The 19,320-nt window shown below is 44.2% G+C and overlaps 1 protein-coding gene across 1 annotated transcript in view; it reads right to left on the bottom strand.

The window, feature by feature from the left end:
* The window catches only part of LOC113405292 (sorting nexin-30), a 47,631-nt gene that overhangs the window by 20,997 nt on the left and 7,314 nt on the right, over positions 1–19,320 (bottom strand). Inside the window, exons 2-5 of the mRNA XM_026646348.1 lie at positions 17,587–17,775; positions 8,877–8,987; positions 2,495–2,653; positions 1,171–1,366 (exon numbers count right to left, since the gene is read on the bottom strand). Coding sequence (XP_026502133.1) covers positions 1,171–1,366; positions 2,495–2,653; positions 8,877–8,987; positions 17,587–17,775 — 655 coding nt within the window. The remainder of the gene's footprint in view (positions 1–1,170; positions 1,367–2,494; positions 2,654–8,876; positions 8,988–17,586; positions 17,776–19,320) is intronic.

Raw genomic sequence — 19,320 nt, 5'->3', positions numbered from 1 at the left:
TCAGACAGAGGTCAGGTTTATCGGTGCTTGCATTAGATTAGCTGCTTTCCTCAAAGAAGCAATACAGAATCACACAAAGCCCAAGAGTCTGATCTTAACTGGCAGTAAAGAACTCCAGTAATAAAGACGGGATAGTATTAGTGAGAGCAAGGTGTAAGGGGACCAAAGTACGTAGGATTCCTCCTGTTTTACTGCTTCTATAATATTAGGCCAGGCGACAGCTACTGCATGAGCTTCTACATGTCGCCTATGCAGGAGCTAGGGCAGGGATTGGCAACCTTTACTCTGGCGGGCCGTGTGCCAAGTACCCTGGCGGGCAGGGCCGGTTTGTTTACCTGCTGCACCCGCAGGTTCGGCCGATCGCGGCTCCCACTGGCCGCAGTTTGCCGCTCCAGGCCAATGGGGGCTGCTGGAAGCAGGCTGAGGGACGTGCTGGCCGTGGCTTCTCACAGCCCCCATTGGCCTGGAATAGCGAACTGCGGCTACTGGAAGCCGCGATCGGCCGAACCTGCAGATGCGGCAGGTAAACAAACCGGCCCGGCCCACCAGGGTGCTTACCCTGGCAGGCCACGTGCCAAAGGTTGCCGATCCCTGAGCTCAGGTGACCTTTATTTCCCTTCACAGCCTAAAATCAGAATTTTAGCGGATTTGTAATAGGCTCTAGTTAGTCTGGTCCAAGAAGCTCAAGACAACCAAGTAGGAGTACATCTGGGAGTATACTGGAGTAGGGATTTCTGGAAGTCTATAGATTCTAGCTGTCTAATCCTGGAATTAAACATTGGGGTCAGCGATTACATTTAATGTGGTGGACTGCAAGAGAAGAATTCTCTTCATTATTTACCCTACTCCGTTTTGTTGTTTATTGCTGACAAAACAGAATAACTTGCTCTTCTAATGGTTAAAGGCGATCCAACAGAGTTAAAACACTGGGACTCTTTTGCTTGCACCTTAACAAGTACCCAACTCATTCGTGTCATTTTATTACAGTTGTATAATACGTGTCTTTACAGAATCCTCCTTTTGATGCACCCACTAAAAAATAAAATAAATAAATAAAATAGGCCAGCATCACTGAATGCAGGTAGTTTCAGCAGTACCACCAGTGTATTGCCTCGTACTAAGCTTGTCGTGTTCTAGACATCTGCACAATGAAACATCCAGAGTTCTTACCCAGTTCCTCCTTGATAATCCGCTGTGCTATTCGGTCAACGGTTCCAAGCTTGAGAACAAATGTATCTAGGTAGTCTCCTATGGCTGCAAACTCCAGCGGTCGACTTCTGAGTTTATAACCGCCTGTGACATATTTCACGGACTCTCCCATCTTGGAGAGCAACGCCATTCCTTGTTTTTTATAGGCATTAAGATCCTGGCAATGACAAGAAATATATTGTTTGCACGTAGAAAAACCAAGTACCATCCCCCACCTAAAGAGTCATGCTTCAATTTCGGAGCACAGCAGAGGAAGTTTCTGAAAGTAGGCTGTTAAGTCTGGCATCTAAATCCGGATTCAAAAGCTCACCTCTGCTTCTCACATAAGCTAGGCACACAGAGTGCATCAGACGCAGCTATAAACAATGGGATATTTTACAGCCTTGCCACCCTCTTGTACATTAGGGTAGCAGGGGTTAGGAAGTTAACGAGCTACTCAGCCGATTAGCAGGAGGGAAGTTTAAAAAAAGCAAACAGGAAGGAAGCGTTCAAGAAGAAAGGGGGAAGAGAAAGAAGGCTAGGAGAGCCTGACAAGAGGAGCTCCTTGAGTAAAGACACCACAGCACCCACCACGCACTCCCACCCCCCTCCCAACCTTTAGAGAAGGGGCCAGAAAGCTGGAAAACAATGTTAAGGTGGAGATGCACGGATATGTATTGGTGGAGGCATTGAGACACTAAATAAAGAACACTGTTTAAAAGCAAAAAGGTCTCAGAGGTCTGTGTTCATGGATGATTCAGGGGTACAGTAAGTGTGCCCCATTCCCAGGAGCCAAAGTGCCAACAGGCAGACTTCTATCGTCCATACCTCTGTGGGTGAACCCCTTCCTTTTCACATCAGCTCCTGCAGAGTTGGCATATTTGCACACCACAGAGAGAACGTAAGTGCAACTTTTATATTGATATATAAAAAACACACTTTTGTCACTGTTAATAACCATTTGGCGTTAGGTGCTTTTGAAGAGAGTTGGCCAGATCCTCAGCCCCAAATATAGGTGTGAGAAATAAACAGGGCCAGAGCACACTGGTAGATCCTTACTGATGTAATGGCCCCCAAAGCTAGAGCAGCCCATAGGGTTGAATGTCCAGAGAGGGAAGACAGAAAGGGTGTTTACAGCTGCCCTTGCATCTGCAGCAGCTCTCTGCTATGCTGAGCATGCACTTGTCCTAGGCCCAGCATGGTTGGTTGTGTTTCTTCTCTTTAGTCTCATTTATCACGTTCATTTTCAACAGCTCGTGTTTCTCAGATCTCTCTAGATTTTGTATGTTTAAATTCATATGCTTACCTTGGCTGTGAGAAACACATTGAAATGTTCATTGAAAGAAAGTACTGGATGGTCTGCAATTCTTTTCAAGAATTTATCTAAAGCTTTCCTCCTCGTCTCCACAAATTCTTCAGAAAAGCGATCAACAACTCCCTTCATCACAAATTTCTCAGGAAGAGGCTGTGAAAAAAAAGGCAGAGAGACTGTTTTCAGTAGAATAAAAGCCAATTGCTTTTGCTAATACTTCCTTGTTTCTATTAATTAGCTAGTTCAGTCTTGACACAAGTAAATAGAGACGCTGTTAATTGGAACTGCATTTTTTTCCAGTTATCCTGAAATAAATCTGGACTAATTCAATTTAACTCAGTGGTGTCATTCCAAAGTACCATACCAATGTAGCAGGAACAAAACTGGCCCATGGCCTTTGGAGACATTACAAATGTAGCTCATATGGGGGTGTGGAGTGGACCAGGGAAGAAAACTTCCCTCTACTGTACCCAGTTTACCTACATTGAGGCGCCAATTCAGGAAAGCACTTAAGCACATGCTTAATTTTCAGTATGTACTTAAATCCCATTCACCTCAGTGGGACTTATGCCCACGCTTAAGTGCTGCTCTGAATAGAGATACCTTCCTGGACCAGCTCATTGCTAAGAAGCTTCAGGCAAACCCTAAAAAAGTTTGGAAAAGCATCTGAAAGCTCAAATGCTTTAGAGTGGGTTGGAAGCAGTAGTCGACTTTTGCAAGCATTTTTCCTCCTTAAAAATTGTGACAAAGTAGTTTACCAGTTCAAAGATACTTACTTGAGCTTCTTGGCTCAACCATCTCTGGAGAAGCTGAAGGTAAAATCTCTAAGCTTCTTTTCTTCCTACTGTTAAAGGTGCGTGTGCAAATGAATGAAGGCCAGGTAGAGGCCCCAATTGAAAGATCAGGCCTATACCATGGTAAGGTGTGCGGTCATTGCCAACGAAAGTGAAATTTAAGTATGGGGTATGTTTTTCTTTAAAGTAGTGCCTGCCAGTTGGGCCTGTTCTTTTCCCCTCCTACACTTCTGCAATATCTTAGTGCTCAACTCCTCCCTCAACATGACGGATGAAGAGCACTAACCCCTGCGGTAGATATCCATCAATCTACTAATTCTGGAACATTAACTGGCCATCCATTTCCCATTAATTAGGGTTTATATTTATGGAATATGCAGCAAAAACTTTACATTTGTGGGAAACTGTGGACTGGTAGATGCAGCAGGACCGACACCTTGGTTCTATTCTCCGCTCTGCTATTATATTTTGCTGTGTGACCTTGGGTAATTCACTTAGCCTTCTTCTGCATGGAGGGAGGGCAAACATCACAAGCTACAGTACAGCTGCATTAACATCTCTAATCACATTTTCACCCTCCCATTCAGAATAGCATGAATAGAGGCAGTGACCAAAGCCAAATACCAATCAAGGGTTTGGCACACCTAGTTACCATGCCTGCAATTGAAGGAGGCATTAATTTGATCATTTTGTACTTCTGAGACATTTGTAGCATCTCCGTACAGCAGCCTGGACACCAAATCTGTGATACTAGGTTTGGGGGGGGGGGGTTGTCCTTAAAAGCCACACACCATGTTTTGTTCCAAGTTTGCTTTCCTATTCTGTCAGAGTGGAAAGAATGTCAGACTCTGTGCAGACTGCAATATATACCCATCATTAAATAAAGATCAACTCAGCAACTTATGAGAAGTCTCTCACTGAAAAGAATCTTTCTTGCCGTCTGAAGTTGGAAAGAGGAAACCTGTGGTAAAAATGAAGTGAAAGGACTTCCACACTGGAAACACTGCCAGACCATTACTAGTTTTGAAACACTTTAGTTTCTCCAGCATTTTAATAGGTACCATATGGGACCACAGCAAAGGAAGCATTACCATTTAAAAAAAAAAAAAAAAAAAAAAAAAAGTCGTTTGCCAAGGTTAGTTGATCCATCCCACAGATGGTTATGACAATCAAAGCTTAGGTGTTTCTGCTGGACAGGAATTCGGAAAGATTCTAATTTTGATGGTTTACTTCAAGTATCTCAACAAGAAATTCCATAAATTTACATTTTTATTAGATTTATGCAATGGCATGTTGGAGCAGTGGAGTGTTTCTTGCAGGTCAGACTAGATGATCATAATAGTCTTCTTTAAGATCCATGAGTTACTTGAAGAGGGAAAAAAAGGGAGTTTCCTGATACTTCATAACTGCAGTGCGACGATGCCAGCTAAGCGATACGTTTGTACAACTTCACCAAACACCACAATAGGGGAGGAAGAGGGACACTGAACCAGTCTTGGATTCTTTTGATAGATGAGATTCCCATTCATTTAATCAACGCAACAAGAAGCCATAGACCAATCATTACAAACCCCTTACTTTTTAAACGAAGAAAGATTTTAAAAATGCACTCCGAGGTCAGTTATGTTTCCCCACAAATGTTATTTATTTTTACCTGACCACTCCCAATAAGTTCATTTACATAAATTTCCAAGCAGCAAATGAATTGGCCATTTATAAACACAAAGGGTTGGGATCCATGCTACTATGTAGCCAATAGTGCCTGTGACAAAAATCAAGCCAAGTACTCAGAGCAAATCAGCAGCACTTTCAAAACAGTCCTGCAAATATTACAGTGAGTCTTTGCCAATACCCAGTATACCATAAAGTGGAAAAACAATGTATTTTATGGAGAAGATATATATAAAAGCTAAGTCTAAAGATCCTGGGAATCATATTACAAGCAAAAATAAGCAAATCGTGGTGGTTTCATTTAGTCACTTGATTGCAGTACTTCATATTTAGATCTATAAAGAGATATTGGAAGTCGATTGCTCTTTAGTGGATTGAATTATTCTCAGATATCTGTAAACTGACTCCATGTTCTTTAATTAAGTAGTCATACAATTCTGAAACCTTTTACATAAAGGGCTTAAAGATACAGGTCTGTAAATAAGAGATGAGAGTGATTTCCCAACTATTAAAATGGACCAGTTCAATACTGAACTGCAGCAGTATTGCACAATGAGCGAAACTCTGCTTTCAGTTACATCTATGCAAACAATTACTTCAATGGACTTGCACAGGTCTAAGAGCAGAATTTGGCTTAGTAGGATTTCAGAGGATTGGGGAGGAGGAACTCAATTATTCATTGAGTTAATAGGTTTATTTTGTACCTTCCCGAAGGAAAAAAGGTGCACAAGACCAGGAGAAAGCCCTTTCCAATTGCTACCAAAGATCCTTTCCCCACTCAGAATTTTTAGGAAGGGCAGGTGCAGTAAGTTAACACAGCTCCACCAGGAGGGGATACAGGAAGCTGCAATATATTTTCCTCAATTCTAACCTAGATGAAAAATCACCTCAAAAAAAAAAAAAAAATGATGAAAGTTAAAGCAAAGGCTGTGTGCGCTTTATAGCTAGGGTGACTAGATGTTCATTTACAAGTTTGCTGCCAGAGATTGTATTGAAACTTGGTTTGCTCATGCTTCAATGAAACAAGCTACTCATATGTCCACCTAGCCCTTCTAGTTTCTTGCTCTCCCTGCTGCTCCACCTAAACACAACCCTTATATCCAGCCACCTACACTGTACCACACGCCCTTGTTTGCTTTCAGAGGTCTTTTGACATATGCTAGAATACTCTGAGAATCTGCACCTGAGCTGTGAAGCCCTAGATTCCATCACAGGCAGCTGCACAAAGAAGGAACCAAGCACATCACCCAGCCACGAGGTAAGCCCTAAGGCAGAGGAGAGAAAGTGCAGCAATTGTGGGATAAACACAAACCCATCCAAGGGTTTCCTCCCACTCCAATTTCATGTGGTCCCTCTGCTGTTGTGCCACTTAACACATGCCTACAATAAATCAGAGGGCTAGTGGCAACACACTACATTTGGGCTCAAAAGCCCTGGAAGGCCAAGGGTGAGATACTACAGGATTTAGAGTGCCCCATAATATGGTATGTCTGTGCAGGTCTAGTTAGAATCACGAGACTGGCAGCCGAGGGGGACAGTTGGGCTTTGGGCATTACATACAGGCAGAGAGGGAGGAAAGAATGCATGAGACTAAGGGCAGAACACAGAACTCAAGAGAGTAGGTGGCTGGTTGCCTAGTAGAAGGGAAAACCTGGCTAAGAAGCCTTTGGCAGAGAGGAGCAACCCTTCTACCCTGATGAGCCCCCTTACACCCCCAGCTGTCAGCACACCCAGCCAGCATCCCAGGTTTGACCCCAGCGTGGTCACCCTAATTAATGTTTGTTGTTTTATCCTTTGTCACTCCTTTCTGAAGGTCTACAATAATCACCCACACTTAGAATTCCATCAAGAGGGCAGTGACAGACATGACGGATAGATGCCTTTGTATCCTGAGCAAAAAACCACCACACTAAAATCATTCTGTGCACACACTAAAATCATCACTGAGTGCTGTTGCCTCCTGCCCCCCCGAGCTACATTCCAACGCTGAACTCACCTCGAGGGAATGGCTGAAAGATTTTTTGCGACTATACTGCGGCTAGGGAATCCAGTGTAGGAGCAGCCAGTGGCTGAGTGACCATCACCATATACAGTAGTTCTCTGTATCCAATTTGGAAACATTTTATCCCTCTTCGTAGCTGACTTAGTCCCAACTGCACTCTTACTATCAGGGAAAGTTTATCTGGCTTCATACTCCCAGACAAGCACTTGGGGAAGTGAAATCAAGTAGACTTCGAATACTATTGAGTGTTTTTTCAGGCAAGCCTCATGCTTCTTGATGGTTCAGCATGAGGCCTTTTCTCCTTATCTTTTTCTGCCCTGAACTCTGAAGCCAAAGTTGTTCAGTACCAAGGGGATGCAGATTGTGTGTCCAGAAATAGTGACCGTTTGTAAAGGGGGTTAGGGGAACAGCAAGTTGAGATTTACTGCTAAAAACAAGAAGAGCCGCAGGATGATCTGCAACGTGCCCAGTACTTGAACATGAGTTTCACACCACACTAGCATTGGTGGAGTCGCAGATGGCCCCAGGAAGAGTAGGCGGAGCAGTGATGCAGGTTTGCCAGCACTGGTCCCAAATGCAATACAATAGAGCTAGATTTTCTTTGCATTATTCTAGTGCTTTAAATTAAAAAAACAAAAAGGTGCAAAAGAGATGGATTGGATTTTTTTAATCTAGTTAAACAGTTGGTATTTTAGTTCATTGTCCAGATAGAGGTATCACATAATGGATGTAAGGAGTGGTTCTAGTGGCCCTTTAGATAACTAGAGGGGAGCCGATTACTACTATTTAAAAGACAGGAAATAATCAGAAGGAAAGCCTCTTCACAAGCAAGCTTTCCTAGGTACACACAGGCTCACTCAGCATCTTACACAGCCTTGCTCCAGGAGGATTTCCCTTTAAAGTCTATGAGTAACAAAGCACATGGGAACACACATTGCTAACCGTGCCTTATACGCACCAAGAGTAATGTTTTACATCAGTCTGCCCTGTGGCCAGTCAGGACAGGAGTTCATGCAACCTTACTTATAATCCTCAAAGGCCCAGAGTGAAAACCAGCTACTACGTTAAGAGGAAGAAAGGAGACACCAATCCTTTCAGACCACACACAAACACAGAGTAACAAGGCTGTCAGTTGCAGAGAGAGGGATAATTATTTAGGGCCTTATTTAGCCAAGTTTTCAGTGGACAGAGGCCCAGCTGTCTGCTCAAGCAGTGAATGCACACAACTGATCAAGCCACAGGCCTCCTCTAAAAATTTGGAACAGTCAGTTCCTTTCCCTGTAAGAGGAGTCCTCCAAATAGCATGAACAGCCGGAACAGAGTGAGTAGGGAGTTTTCTTTATAACCCCTTACACACGCAAATCAGAGAGAGCATGTAGTTTAAATACTAGTTATAATATCTAAGTACGTCATAGGGAAGGGTGTTCCCACTCAAAGGAAACCTGGAGGAGCGATGCCATAGAGAGAATGCATTGGCAATGGACAGTGCTGTTGGAAGCCAACAGCTGGGCAAACAGAATAGGGTGGGTATCCAACAAAATGGCTAAACGTGTGTCATGTTATAAGGGAAACTAGGAAGATGCCACCTCCACTGGTGTCCTTTCAACCGGAGTTAAACTTGAGTGACCTTTAGTGGTTTAGGCTGCATCATATGGGCAAGCACTTGGCATTTAAGATCCATAAAATTTCAAAGCTGGCTGGGACAGATCAGGGTAAGCCCTTTTTGTGCTGCTTTGCGTTCTAAAGTTAGAACATTTCACTTTAGAAGACAAGAATAGAACGAAGCTTTGCATTTTTTACACACCTTGAATCCATAACTGCTGAACAACCAGAAGATTCACTTTTTTTAAGCAGACACATTCTGAATATACAAGTGTTCAGCAACAGCTGACCCTGGTTTACTACATACGGGAATGAGATGTGTTGGCTGAGATTCCTCCAGCTTATTCCTCAACCAGTCAAAGTCCTGGTACCGTCGGCGTATGGAGTATTCTGGCAAGTCAAACTCTGCCCGTGTGGTCTGGAAATAGTAACAAAAGAGATTAGACAGTATCCCCTAGAAAATGAATGAAAATTTTAAAGAGATATACATTAAACAAAGCTTTTCTTTTAATTTTAGAGCATATAGCAAAAGAGGCCTAGTTACCTTAAACTAGGAAGAAACAAACAAGCCTGGCAATCAGAATTCATGCCTCAAATTGAGTCCTTGGAATGGGAGTATGGGAGCAAAAAATATTTTTCAGCTTCAGGCCATGGAAGTACCACGGATAAAATATTTGGAAACACACTCAGTTTAGTTATTCAGATAAGTGTTCTATTGAAGATCTACTTTGAGTTAGCAGAGCAGAACATTTCCTCAAGGGGAAATGTGTGGGGTGGAGAAGTTAGTATTAAAAAAACCCCACTGAAATGTACACATTTGAGGGGAAATTGCATGAAATCTTCTCTCATGCCAAGAGAGAGCGAAATACTTTTAGCAACAGAAGATTAAAAAAACCCACCAAGATTACTCATGACTTGTTTACTCAAGAGACAGATTAATCGTGGGCGAGAACATGCGTGTGTCACTGCTGGGCTCTGCCAAAGCCCCAGGTTTAGTACAGTCTCATTTCTAGGCAAGGCTGAGAAATTAGCTAACTTAAAACCATCGCTCAATTTAACAGTCCTTGGGCAGACATTTCTCCAAAATGAAGTGAGCACCAAAACCAATTCTGACTCAAGCCATAATTTTGTAGTATTTTGGAGCTAGAATCAATTTCCAGATAACCACTAATGAAGAAGGCATTGACAGTAAGGGCAAGGAATAACCTGAACCAGAGAAACTCCTCGCTGCAAAACCTCCAAGTTTAATTTCGTTGGAGGAAAACTACAAATAGATAATGCATACAATATGTTCCTTGGATAGGCTGCAGCCAAGTAAGCAAGCCAGGAGTTGCTTGTACAGCATCTACCAGACTATTCACAAGTCCCAGTTCCCAGGCACTGATCAGTGCATGGCTTTGGTATGCGTGCGCTAAGAGCTCAACTATCTCGTGAGTCCCTTGGGTCGTAAGGCAGAGGGCCCTCATAACTTCACTAATCTTCCAACAGAAACTCAATGTCCTGATGAGAAAAGAATGACTACTAAAGAAGAAACTAGAAGCCATAGCCTATTTGGCTACCACATGTGGCAGAGTACAGAAACCCCCACTGAAGAGCCTGCAGACTGAATCATTTCAGAGAAGAGTGTTGGACGTGCCATTGGGATACACATTTACATGGTGTCAGTAAGTTCCATTTGACAAAAGTCAGATGGAAAAAGAATCCCAGGCTACGTCTGAGCGCACCGCGGTAATGCATAGATTTTAAGGCCAGACAAGATCGTTCGGTCACCTTGTCTGACTTCCTGTATCACACAGGTCACAGAATTTCATCCAGTTAACTTTTTATTTTGTCCAGTAACTATTGTCCAAACATCTGCTCTTGATTTGAAGACAGCATGAGACTGAGAATCCACCATCAGTGTGTGCCTTGTGTCTGGTTTTAGCTTCTGTTTTTGTTATACCTTTCTCTTCTATGTTAGAGAGCCCTTTAAGGCCTCATGTTTTCTCCCTATGAATGTACTTTCTACACTGTAAACAAGTCACCTCTCAATCTTTGAGAAGGCAAACAGATTGAGCTCTTTAAGCCTCACTGTAAGACACACAAGCACTTGTGGCTCTTCATTTCCCCCTCTCCAATTGTTTCAAGTGTATACCAGAACTGGATGCTGTATTCCAGCATCAGTCTCACCAACTCCATATGCAGAGATTTAAAAGAAAAACCAAAACAAGAGCAAAAAACATGCACCTGTTCTTATCCCCCTCCTTCTCCATTTATATATCCATTGGCTCTCTCTGCCACAGCATTACACTGGGAGCTCATCTTAAATTGTTTAGGATTTGCAAGTTATACTCGGAGACTTTGCAACAGTTCTGCAGCTGCTACATTAATTGTTCCACAGGTAGAGAGTCTGAATGGGTGAAAGCCTTTAATAAAAAAAAAGACTCCCAGAAGCCAAGATGCTTAAAATTTCAGATGAAGTTCATGCATTCTGACTGCCCCCCCATGGTTGGCATCTGATGCCTCACTCAGTGGCATCAGAGGTCATTTGTTCTGTTTCATGGCTTTGGAAGACCAGATGTATTTGCAGCTCACTGATTAAACACCAGTTGGGGAATTACACAGGAGAGGGTCCCTTGTTTATGTGCGGAGGAAAGTGGGGAGGAAGAACAGTAAAGAAGCTGGGGCATGGCTACACTTGCAGATGTAGAGCGATGGGAGTTAAACCAGCCCTCGGAGACCGCAGCAGGGAAAACGCTGCCGTGTGTTCACGCTGTCAGCTGCAAGCGCAGTGGTGTGGCCACATTAGCAGCTCTTGCAACGCCACAGAGAGCAGTGCATTGTGGTAGCCATCCCAGTGTGCAAGTGGCTGCAGCATGCTTTTCAAATGGGGGGGTGGAGTGTGACGGAGTGTGTTGTGTGTATGGGGGAGAGACTGATTTGGGGGGCAGAGAGGGTGTCAGCATGCTCTCTTGTAAGTTCAGACAGCAACAGGGGGAAAGGGGAAAACCCCAACATCAGCCCCCCCGCCGCGTCTGTCTCTCACACTCACACACACACACCTCTGCAGCAGGAGCATTCCACACTAATGGTTGTCCCATTAGTTTGTCCCAGAGCAGAAAAGCATGCCAGCTGTCAGAAACGGAGCTTTCAAAGGGGATAGCCGCATGCCTGCTCTGTGATTGGCCTCCGGAAACATCCCATAATCCCTTGAAGTCAAGTGGCAGTAATGCAACACCTCATCCACACCGATGCCTGGGCGTTTCAGCCAGGGCGCAGAAAGCTTTATGCTTCTCTTGGAGATAGATTACCAGGAGCGCTCCAGCTGCAGAGTCCAGGTGCTCTACGTGCCTTGCCAGTGTGGATCCCTCAGGCGTCAGGGCGCCAGGGGCTGTTTTAATGCACTCTAACTTGCAAGTGTAGCCAAGGCCCCAGAAAGATATTCCTGCAGCTTCTACTGTGTGTTTGGGATGGCAGGTTTTGTCCTTTGATGAATACTAACAAAATTCAGCATATTAACACAGCAAGACAAGATAGTAGAAGAATGTCTTGACCATCACTGGGTAGTGAAGAATAAGCTTTCAGAACAGATTAAGTGTTTAAGCTTGACCAGCCACCTGTTTTATATTTGAGAAACTAGAAGTGCTCCTCTTAGCACAGGGATACAAGGGATACTTTGAAGAGGATTCAAAGGCTCAACCCAACCTTACAGAAGTGGGAGAAAACAGGGTTGCCTGCGATAGGAGGGGACTGGACTCGAAGACCCAGGCGGTCCCTTCCAGTCCCACGTTCCTAGGAGCTTGCCAATCCCGAGTGGTGTCTACAATGGGACATTCCAGGAAATTGAATGTCTTTTAAAATTAACAGGCGTGTGGACTTCTCTCCCAATATTGGTGTGGATGGGGGGGGAGGGGGGGGAAGAGGTGTGTGTGGGGGCAGGGGGGAAGAGAATATGTCCTGTAGCACATTCATCATGCCTAGCGTCAGAATGCCAACAGGGACACATCTCAGGGGGCCAGGAATCTATACATATCAGGACAAGATCTAAGCTCTACAAGAGCACTGGGATAAGCCGACGGTTGCACTTTTAGTGGATACAAGAACCCCATTCAGGACAGGCTAACTTTCGTTTTCCACTTTTAAGGACTATTCTTTCTGTCCATACCCTATTCCCATTCCTGTCCGTGGCAAATTTTAGAGTGCCTCTCCTAAAATACTTTTTAAAAACATTCTAATGAATATATGGTTTTAACTAGACAAACTTTCCAAGAGTGGAAGAGATCAGATCAATGTGTCATCTTGACAACAGCATTAGCTGGAATAGTTTTAGTTCAGTTTTCATTGTCAGGAAGTGGACAGACCTAGAGATGCAGTCTCCCACTATCCCCTATGGTCAATTATGATTAAGTCATTGTCTTCAGGATTACAGTTCTGCCAAGGTCAAGGCTACTTTATGACAGTAATTAGCTGTACATGTCCTGTACACAAAACCGAGGCTTTCCAGCCACATCCCATTTACCCCAAGAGGATATTTAATATAATCACTTGCACCAGCTCAATTTTAGAATGCTATTTTTTTTTTTCTTCCAGCTCTGGCCTGTTGGGCAGCACAGTATAGGGAGGAGGTTAGCAGCCCTCAGTGATGAAAACAGGTTAAGATTATTCAGAAAAGCTGGACATGCACAAGTCCATGGGGCCGGATCCAATGCATCTGAGGCTGCTGAGGGAGTTGGCGGAGGTGATTGCAGAGCCATTGGCCATTATCTTTGAAAACTCGTGGCGATCGGGGGAGGTCCCAGACAATTAGGAAAAAGGCAAATTAGTACCCATCTTTAGAAAAAGGGAAGAAGGAAAACCCGAGGAACTACAGACCGGTCGGCCTCACCTCAGTCCCTGGAAAAATCATGGAGCAGGTCCTCAAGGAATCCATTTTGAAGCACTTGTATGAGAGGAAGGTGATCAGGAACAGTCAACATGGATTCATCAAGGGCAAGTCACGCCTGATCAACCTGATATGGACAGCGATCAATGGCTCGACGTCTAGTTGGCAGCCGGTATCAAGTGGAGAGCCCCAGGGGCCAGTCCTGGGGCCAGTTTTGTTCAACATCTTCATTAATGATCTGGATGAAGGGATGGATTGCACCCTCAGCAAGTTTGCGGATGATAGGAAGCTGGGGGGAGAGGTAGATACGCTGGAGGGTAGGGATAGGGTCCAGAGTGACGTAGACAAATTGGAGGATTGGGCCAAAAGAAATCTGATGAGGTTCAACAAGGACAAGCACAGAGTCCTGCCTTTAGGACTGAAGAATCTCATGCACTGCTACAGGCTGGGCACCGACTGGCTAAGCAGTAGTTCTGCAGAAAATGACCTGGGGATTTCAGTGGACAAGAAGCTGGATATGAGTCGACAGTGTGCCCTTGTTGCCAAGAAGGCAAACAGCATATTGGGCTGCATTAGTAGGAACACTGCCAGCAGATCAAGGGAAGTGATTATTCCCCTCTATTTGGCACTGGTGAGGCCACATATGGAGCATTGCGTTCAGTTTTGCCCCCCACCCCCACTACTACAGAAAGGATGTGGACAAATTGGAGAGTCCAGCAGAGGGCAACGAAAATGATCAAGGGGCTGGGGCACATGACTTATGAGGAGAGGCTGAGGGAACTGGGTTTATTTAGGCTGCAGAAGAGAAGAATGGGGGAGGGGGATTTGATAGCAGCCTTCAACTACCTGAAGGGGGGTTCCAAAGAGGATGGAGCTCAGCTGTTCTCAGTGGTGGCAGATGACAGAACAAGGAGCAACGGTCTCAAGTTGCAGTGCGGGAGGTCTAGGTTGCATATTAGGGGGGGAAAAAAACTATTTCCCTAGGAGGGTGGTGAAACACTGGAATGGATTACCTAGGGAGGTGGTGGAACCTCCATCCTTAGAGGTTTTTAAGGCCTAGATTGACAAAGCCTTGGCTGGGATGGTTTAGTTGGGGTTGGTTCTGCTTTGAGCAGGGGGCTGGACTAGATGACCTCCTGAAGTCTCTTCCAACCCTAATCTTCTATGATTCTATCAATATGCTGATTTTATTATCCAGGACACAGTAAGATGCAGCTTACTTTCCAGTTCACACATGCTATCTAGTAGACACTGGGAACATTTTAACCCTTGGCAGATAGTTATTCATGTAAGTGTCAGTCTTAAGCAACCTCAATAAGTTGGTCAGGCTAGAGGAGAGAAACATACTGGAGATTCTAGAACTAAGCAGTAAAACATGTTTGTTCATCTATCTATGCCACCTTGGCATCTTCTAACCAGCAAGTTATTAAAAAAGAAATCAGTAAGGTAAACACTCCTCTCCAGCACATTCTAAATTAGAAACAGTCACAGCTTGATTTGTTTAGAACAATTCTATTTGCCAAACTCTCTAGCCTCCCGTGTATCAGCTTCACCACTAAAGTGAAATTCCTATAATAAGAACTAGCTGTCTGGTTTAGTTTTTCAAACCACTGGACTGTGAGCATTTTTAGTATCCCAAGTACTTTTTGCAGTATGAGCAGCACGGGTTGTTCTTGGACACACGCATCAGAAAGGTGGTCCACAGAAGGTCTATAAATCTGGTGTCATGGTCATCATTTCTCTATAGTGCATAAAGGCCTGAAAGGTTGCCCTATGACCTAGAGAGAAGGGATAGGTTTGCTGCTTTTTGTTTTCTAAAGCCTCAGAAAGGTGGTCAAGCCTGGATTTACTAGAGGTCAGACTCATTTTCTCCCATCCCCAAAAATGGGCATTATAAACCTTTCACCCTAACTGAAGGTATGAGGATTTTGACTCTTAAGAGGCATTCTGTCTCCACAATCCATTAGGCACTGGAATTTTAAAAAAAGGAGTTTTAGCAGAAATAATTATTATTGTTTGACCAATCTAAGATATCCATTCCTCTTCGTTCAGCTTTCAGTTTCCATCTCCTCAGGTTTCAGAGGTTCTCCAGTTAGTCTTTCCAGTAGACAAGGCCTTAAATTTTTCAAGATAAAAGCCAGGCAGAAAGATCAATCTGGTGCTGCAAGAATGGCTTTTACGAGTCCTTTGTGAGGCGTACACTACCTAAGGGAAGGATGTACTTACTAGCTGGAGAGCAGAAGGCGGCGATTGCAGACACGGCCACGTGGAATAAAGCACATGACTGAATCAAATCTGGGTTCTGTTCCCACAAGCTTCCTACGAGACTTTGGAGCGCTCACACGCCCTGTGCTTCATTTCTCTCCATGATCAGTAAAGTGAAGGTAAATACCCTTCTACTTGCAATTAAAACTTAAAACTTTGAGTGCTGCTGAAGTACTGAAACTATATGGGTTTGATGTTTTTGTAGCATTTCCATTAGCTAGCCTTTCAACCAGGTAAACCAAGTTTCTCATCCATCTTAGAAATGCCTCTGATGGTAGTTCTGTTGCTCGGAGTTTTATACTGCTGCCCATCGTGGCAGTATCAGAGAGCCTTCAAAGTAAGATCAACAGCAACAAGCCTAGTGGCTGTTTTATGTTTTGGAAACATAATTCTCAAGGGATTGGTTTATTCCGTTCAAATCTTGCTGTGCCCATACATGTATACAGGGAATAATCATGAGACGACTCAGCTGGAAATATTAAGACTAATTCCAAAAATTTATCCTCTAACAGAAGGAGTAGATGACGTAAATCAGACTGATTGATTAGTCCTCAGAGTAGTCTTTGGTCACTGGCAGACAGATCAAGGGCACAGGGTACCCTGTGCTGTCATCTGCCAATACTTTTGATTGGTAAGTGAAGGAGCCTCTTTCTATACCCTTTAAAGTTGGCAAAAGCTTTTTGGCTCTGAGGTGGTCTATGTGGTCAATGCAAGGCCACGCTTTTCCCCTCTACACATACAACCCAGTGACTTCCAGTAGCATATGCCTTCCTCTTAGTGCCACCACTGAAATACCAAAGGCAGTGCCAAAGATGTTCCCCAAAAGAGAAAAGAAAAAAAAAAAAATACAAAAACTCTTCAGATCACCTAGCCATCTCCTTCTCATGAAGGCATGGCTCCCTTTGTTTCTCTAGCCATAGTTCTGTATTGGTTTAAGTATCTTCATGCCACACAAAGGACACATCCTACCCATAATTTGGGAGATAGATTGGCTGACTCTTGGGAGTTACACAACTGCGAAGATTCCAGTTGTTGTCCCACCCGTAGCAGTCTGCCTCTCAATCCCATAGAAGGTTCTATTCCCATTATCTTTTAGTCCAACTGTGTATTTCTTCTCACTAGCGTATAGACATCTGACTAATGAATGTGCTATACATAGAGAGAGAACTCCGTAGTATATACTTCTTTCCTTGCAGTCAGGAGCATTCCTGGACCACACTTGTTATGAGTAGTTCATGTAATACCGTCCATTACCTCTCTAACACATCACAAAGACCCTATGTGGAAAAGTAAAGGCAAGGCTAATATTTAGGACAGCAGAGGAGACTACAGAAAGGAAGAGAGTGAATTTTAAGCAGCATTCAGAGGAGAGTGCACATGGAGACATTTAGTTGTCACCCAAGTGCAGGAGCAATATAGTAGGAGGCACAGTGCTGAAAAAAAGTGAGAGATTATGAAAACAGCAGTGAGGGAATATTTCTCTGCTACAGAGAGGAAAATTGAGCTATATTTGAAACATGATTCTATACACCTCAATCAGGTTATACAAGAGGTAATCTGATACTCTTAAACTAATGAAGTCAGTCTAGCAGAGTTAATCAATGGTTTCTTGAAAAAACTCCGTTAACCAATTTTTTAAAAAGCTACTAAAGATAAAATCTAGGATGATGTTAACAGTTTTGCATAGTTTCAACAAACACCACACTTCAATGAGTCTATTGAAAGCAATCACATCCTTGGCACATTAACTGACAAAAAGGGACAAATTAAGTTGCTATTTCTGTGCTGGAGTTTAAGAGACCTTCCCCTCCCCCCCAAAAAGGAACAACCACCCAAAAGATAGCAAGTGCTTTCCTTTCTCAGGGTAACACGTTCAAAAGTTGCCTGGTACCTTTGTTGTAACCCTGTACGTGATGTACGTCTCCATTGTACAGATGTGTTTTTTGGGATCATCGACAGTGACAAAGAGGTCTCTAGTTTCCCCATCCAAGTCGTCATCCAGCTGCAGTCTGTTGAGCAGTGAGGAGGAGGAGGCTGGGCTGGAAGTATCTACAGGAGTGCCATTGGGCAGACTGAGATCCTGGAGGAAGACCAAAAAAACAAAAAACACAGACAAACTATTTCTGTCTAGTACAGTTCACAAAGTTTTAACTGTGAAATAGCCAAGTTTCTTTTATGCCCTTCTCCCAAGTGGCCCCATCTATCTAGAACCCCCTCCCTGGTCTACTATGCACACTCCCTTTTCTTTCTTGAAGCCCCTTCTTAAAACACACCTTTGCCAGAGGACCCAACACACCCTAAATCCATGTCTTGGCCAAGTAGTGTTCACGGAGAGCTTGTTTGCGCCTTATTCCTACTCGGTGAGCACCCTCTTGACTAGAGATACCTGCCCCCCAATCACCATGTCCCCTCATCCCAGTTGTTGGGGCCAGGATGCAGGAGGCAGCTTATTTAAAGTTGCAGCAGCTACACCCTAGGGTCACAACAGCGTGTTCATTTCTTGCACTTGACCTTCGGCCTCAGGAGGAGTTGACGACTAGACCATGAATGCACACCTTGCTGTAGCGTATTGGGTCACCACAAAACGTCAAATCAAACTCAAAGGGGGCTTACGCACTAGTCACCTTTTAACTTCAAAGACGTGCATTTAAATCCTGAGTCAGCTCATGGGACAGTTCAGTAGCCTCCAACAAAAAACCACTCACTAGCATCTGACAGTTCAGCATCCCCATGCTGCCTCCAGCTGGGAAGCGGCCATCAACCAGAACAGCAGCTACGTCACTGGTAGAGGTTAACAGGTAACTGAGCCACTGGGGTCTCTTTTCCTACAAAATAAGGGTCAGGATGCAAGAGTGTCCAGCCTTTAAAACGAAGCTTTGGAGCCCAAGTATCCTGCCATCTTTTTGCCCCAGAGGTTCTGCCCTTTCCCAGAAGTTCCCACAGGGCCAGCGGAAGTTGACAGCTGCTGCAGAGAGGTAGGCCCACCTCACCTGGAGTGGGCTAAATGATTTAGAAAAATTCCAAGGGATAACAAGTAGCTACTCCGCTTCATGCAGCAGTCCCGCACTGAAAATCCCAGAGATCAACACTCTGGATCAGGGGTCTCAAAGTCCTGGCCCGAGGGCCATCTGCAGCCAGAGACCCTCCCCACTGCGGCCCGCGGAGGAGAGATGCATGCAACCACGTTGCCGGCTCTGTCTGCTGCAGGCGCCGCCCCCCGCAGCTGCCATTGGCTGGGGGAGAGGGACAGAGATACCATCACTAGTGGCCAGGCAGAGTCAGCCTTGAGGCAGCATCGTTAGTTGCCGGGCAAAGTCAGCCACGGAGGCAACATCACTTTTTTTCCCTACAATGAATATAAACAAGTCCCAATACCGAACACAGCTATCCGACGCACACCTTGCTGCAATCCTGAAGGTTTCAACTGCTCAGTCACGGAGGCCAAACATCAACAAACTGACAGAACTGAAGCGTTGCCACGTGTCTGGCAAACACTAAACTCTCTGGCAGGCAAAGAAGTGTATAAAGTTGTATGACAGTTTTATTATTTTTAAGAAATTCAAAATAAAAAATATAATATAAACGTTTTCTTTTCTGAACACCATCTTCAGTGACATTATTGGCC

This window comes from Terrapene carolina, unplaced genomic scaffold (genome assembly GCF_002925995.2).
Source record: "Terrapene carolina triunguis isolate 2854851 unplaced genomic scaffold, T_m_triunguis-2.0 Scaffold35022, whole genome shotgun sequence".
NCBI classification, from domain to species: domain Eukaryota; kingdom Metazoa; phylum Chordata; order Testudines; family Emydidae; genus Terrapene; species Terrapene triunguis.
The sequence above is the reverse complement of the archived record's forward strand: the minus strand, read 5'-3'. Positions and strand labels throughout refer to the sequence as shown.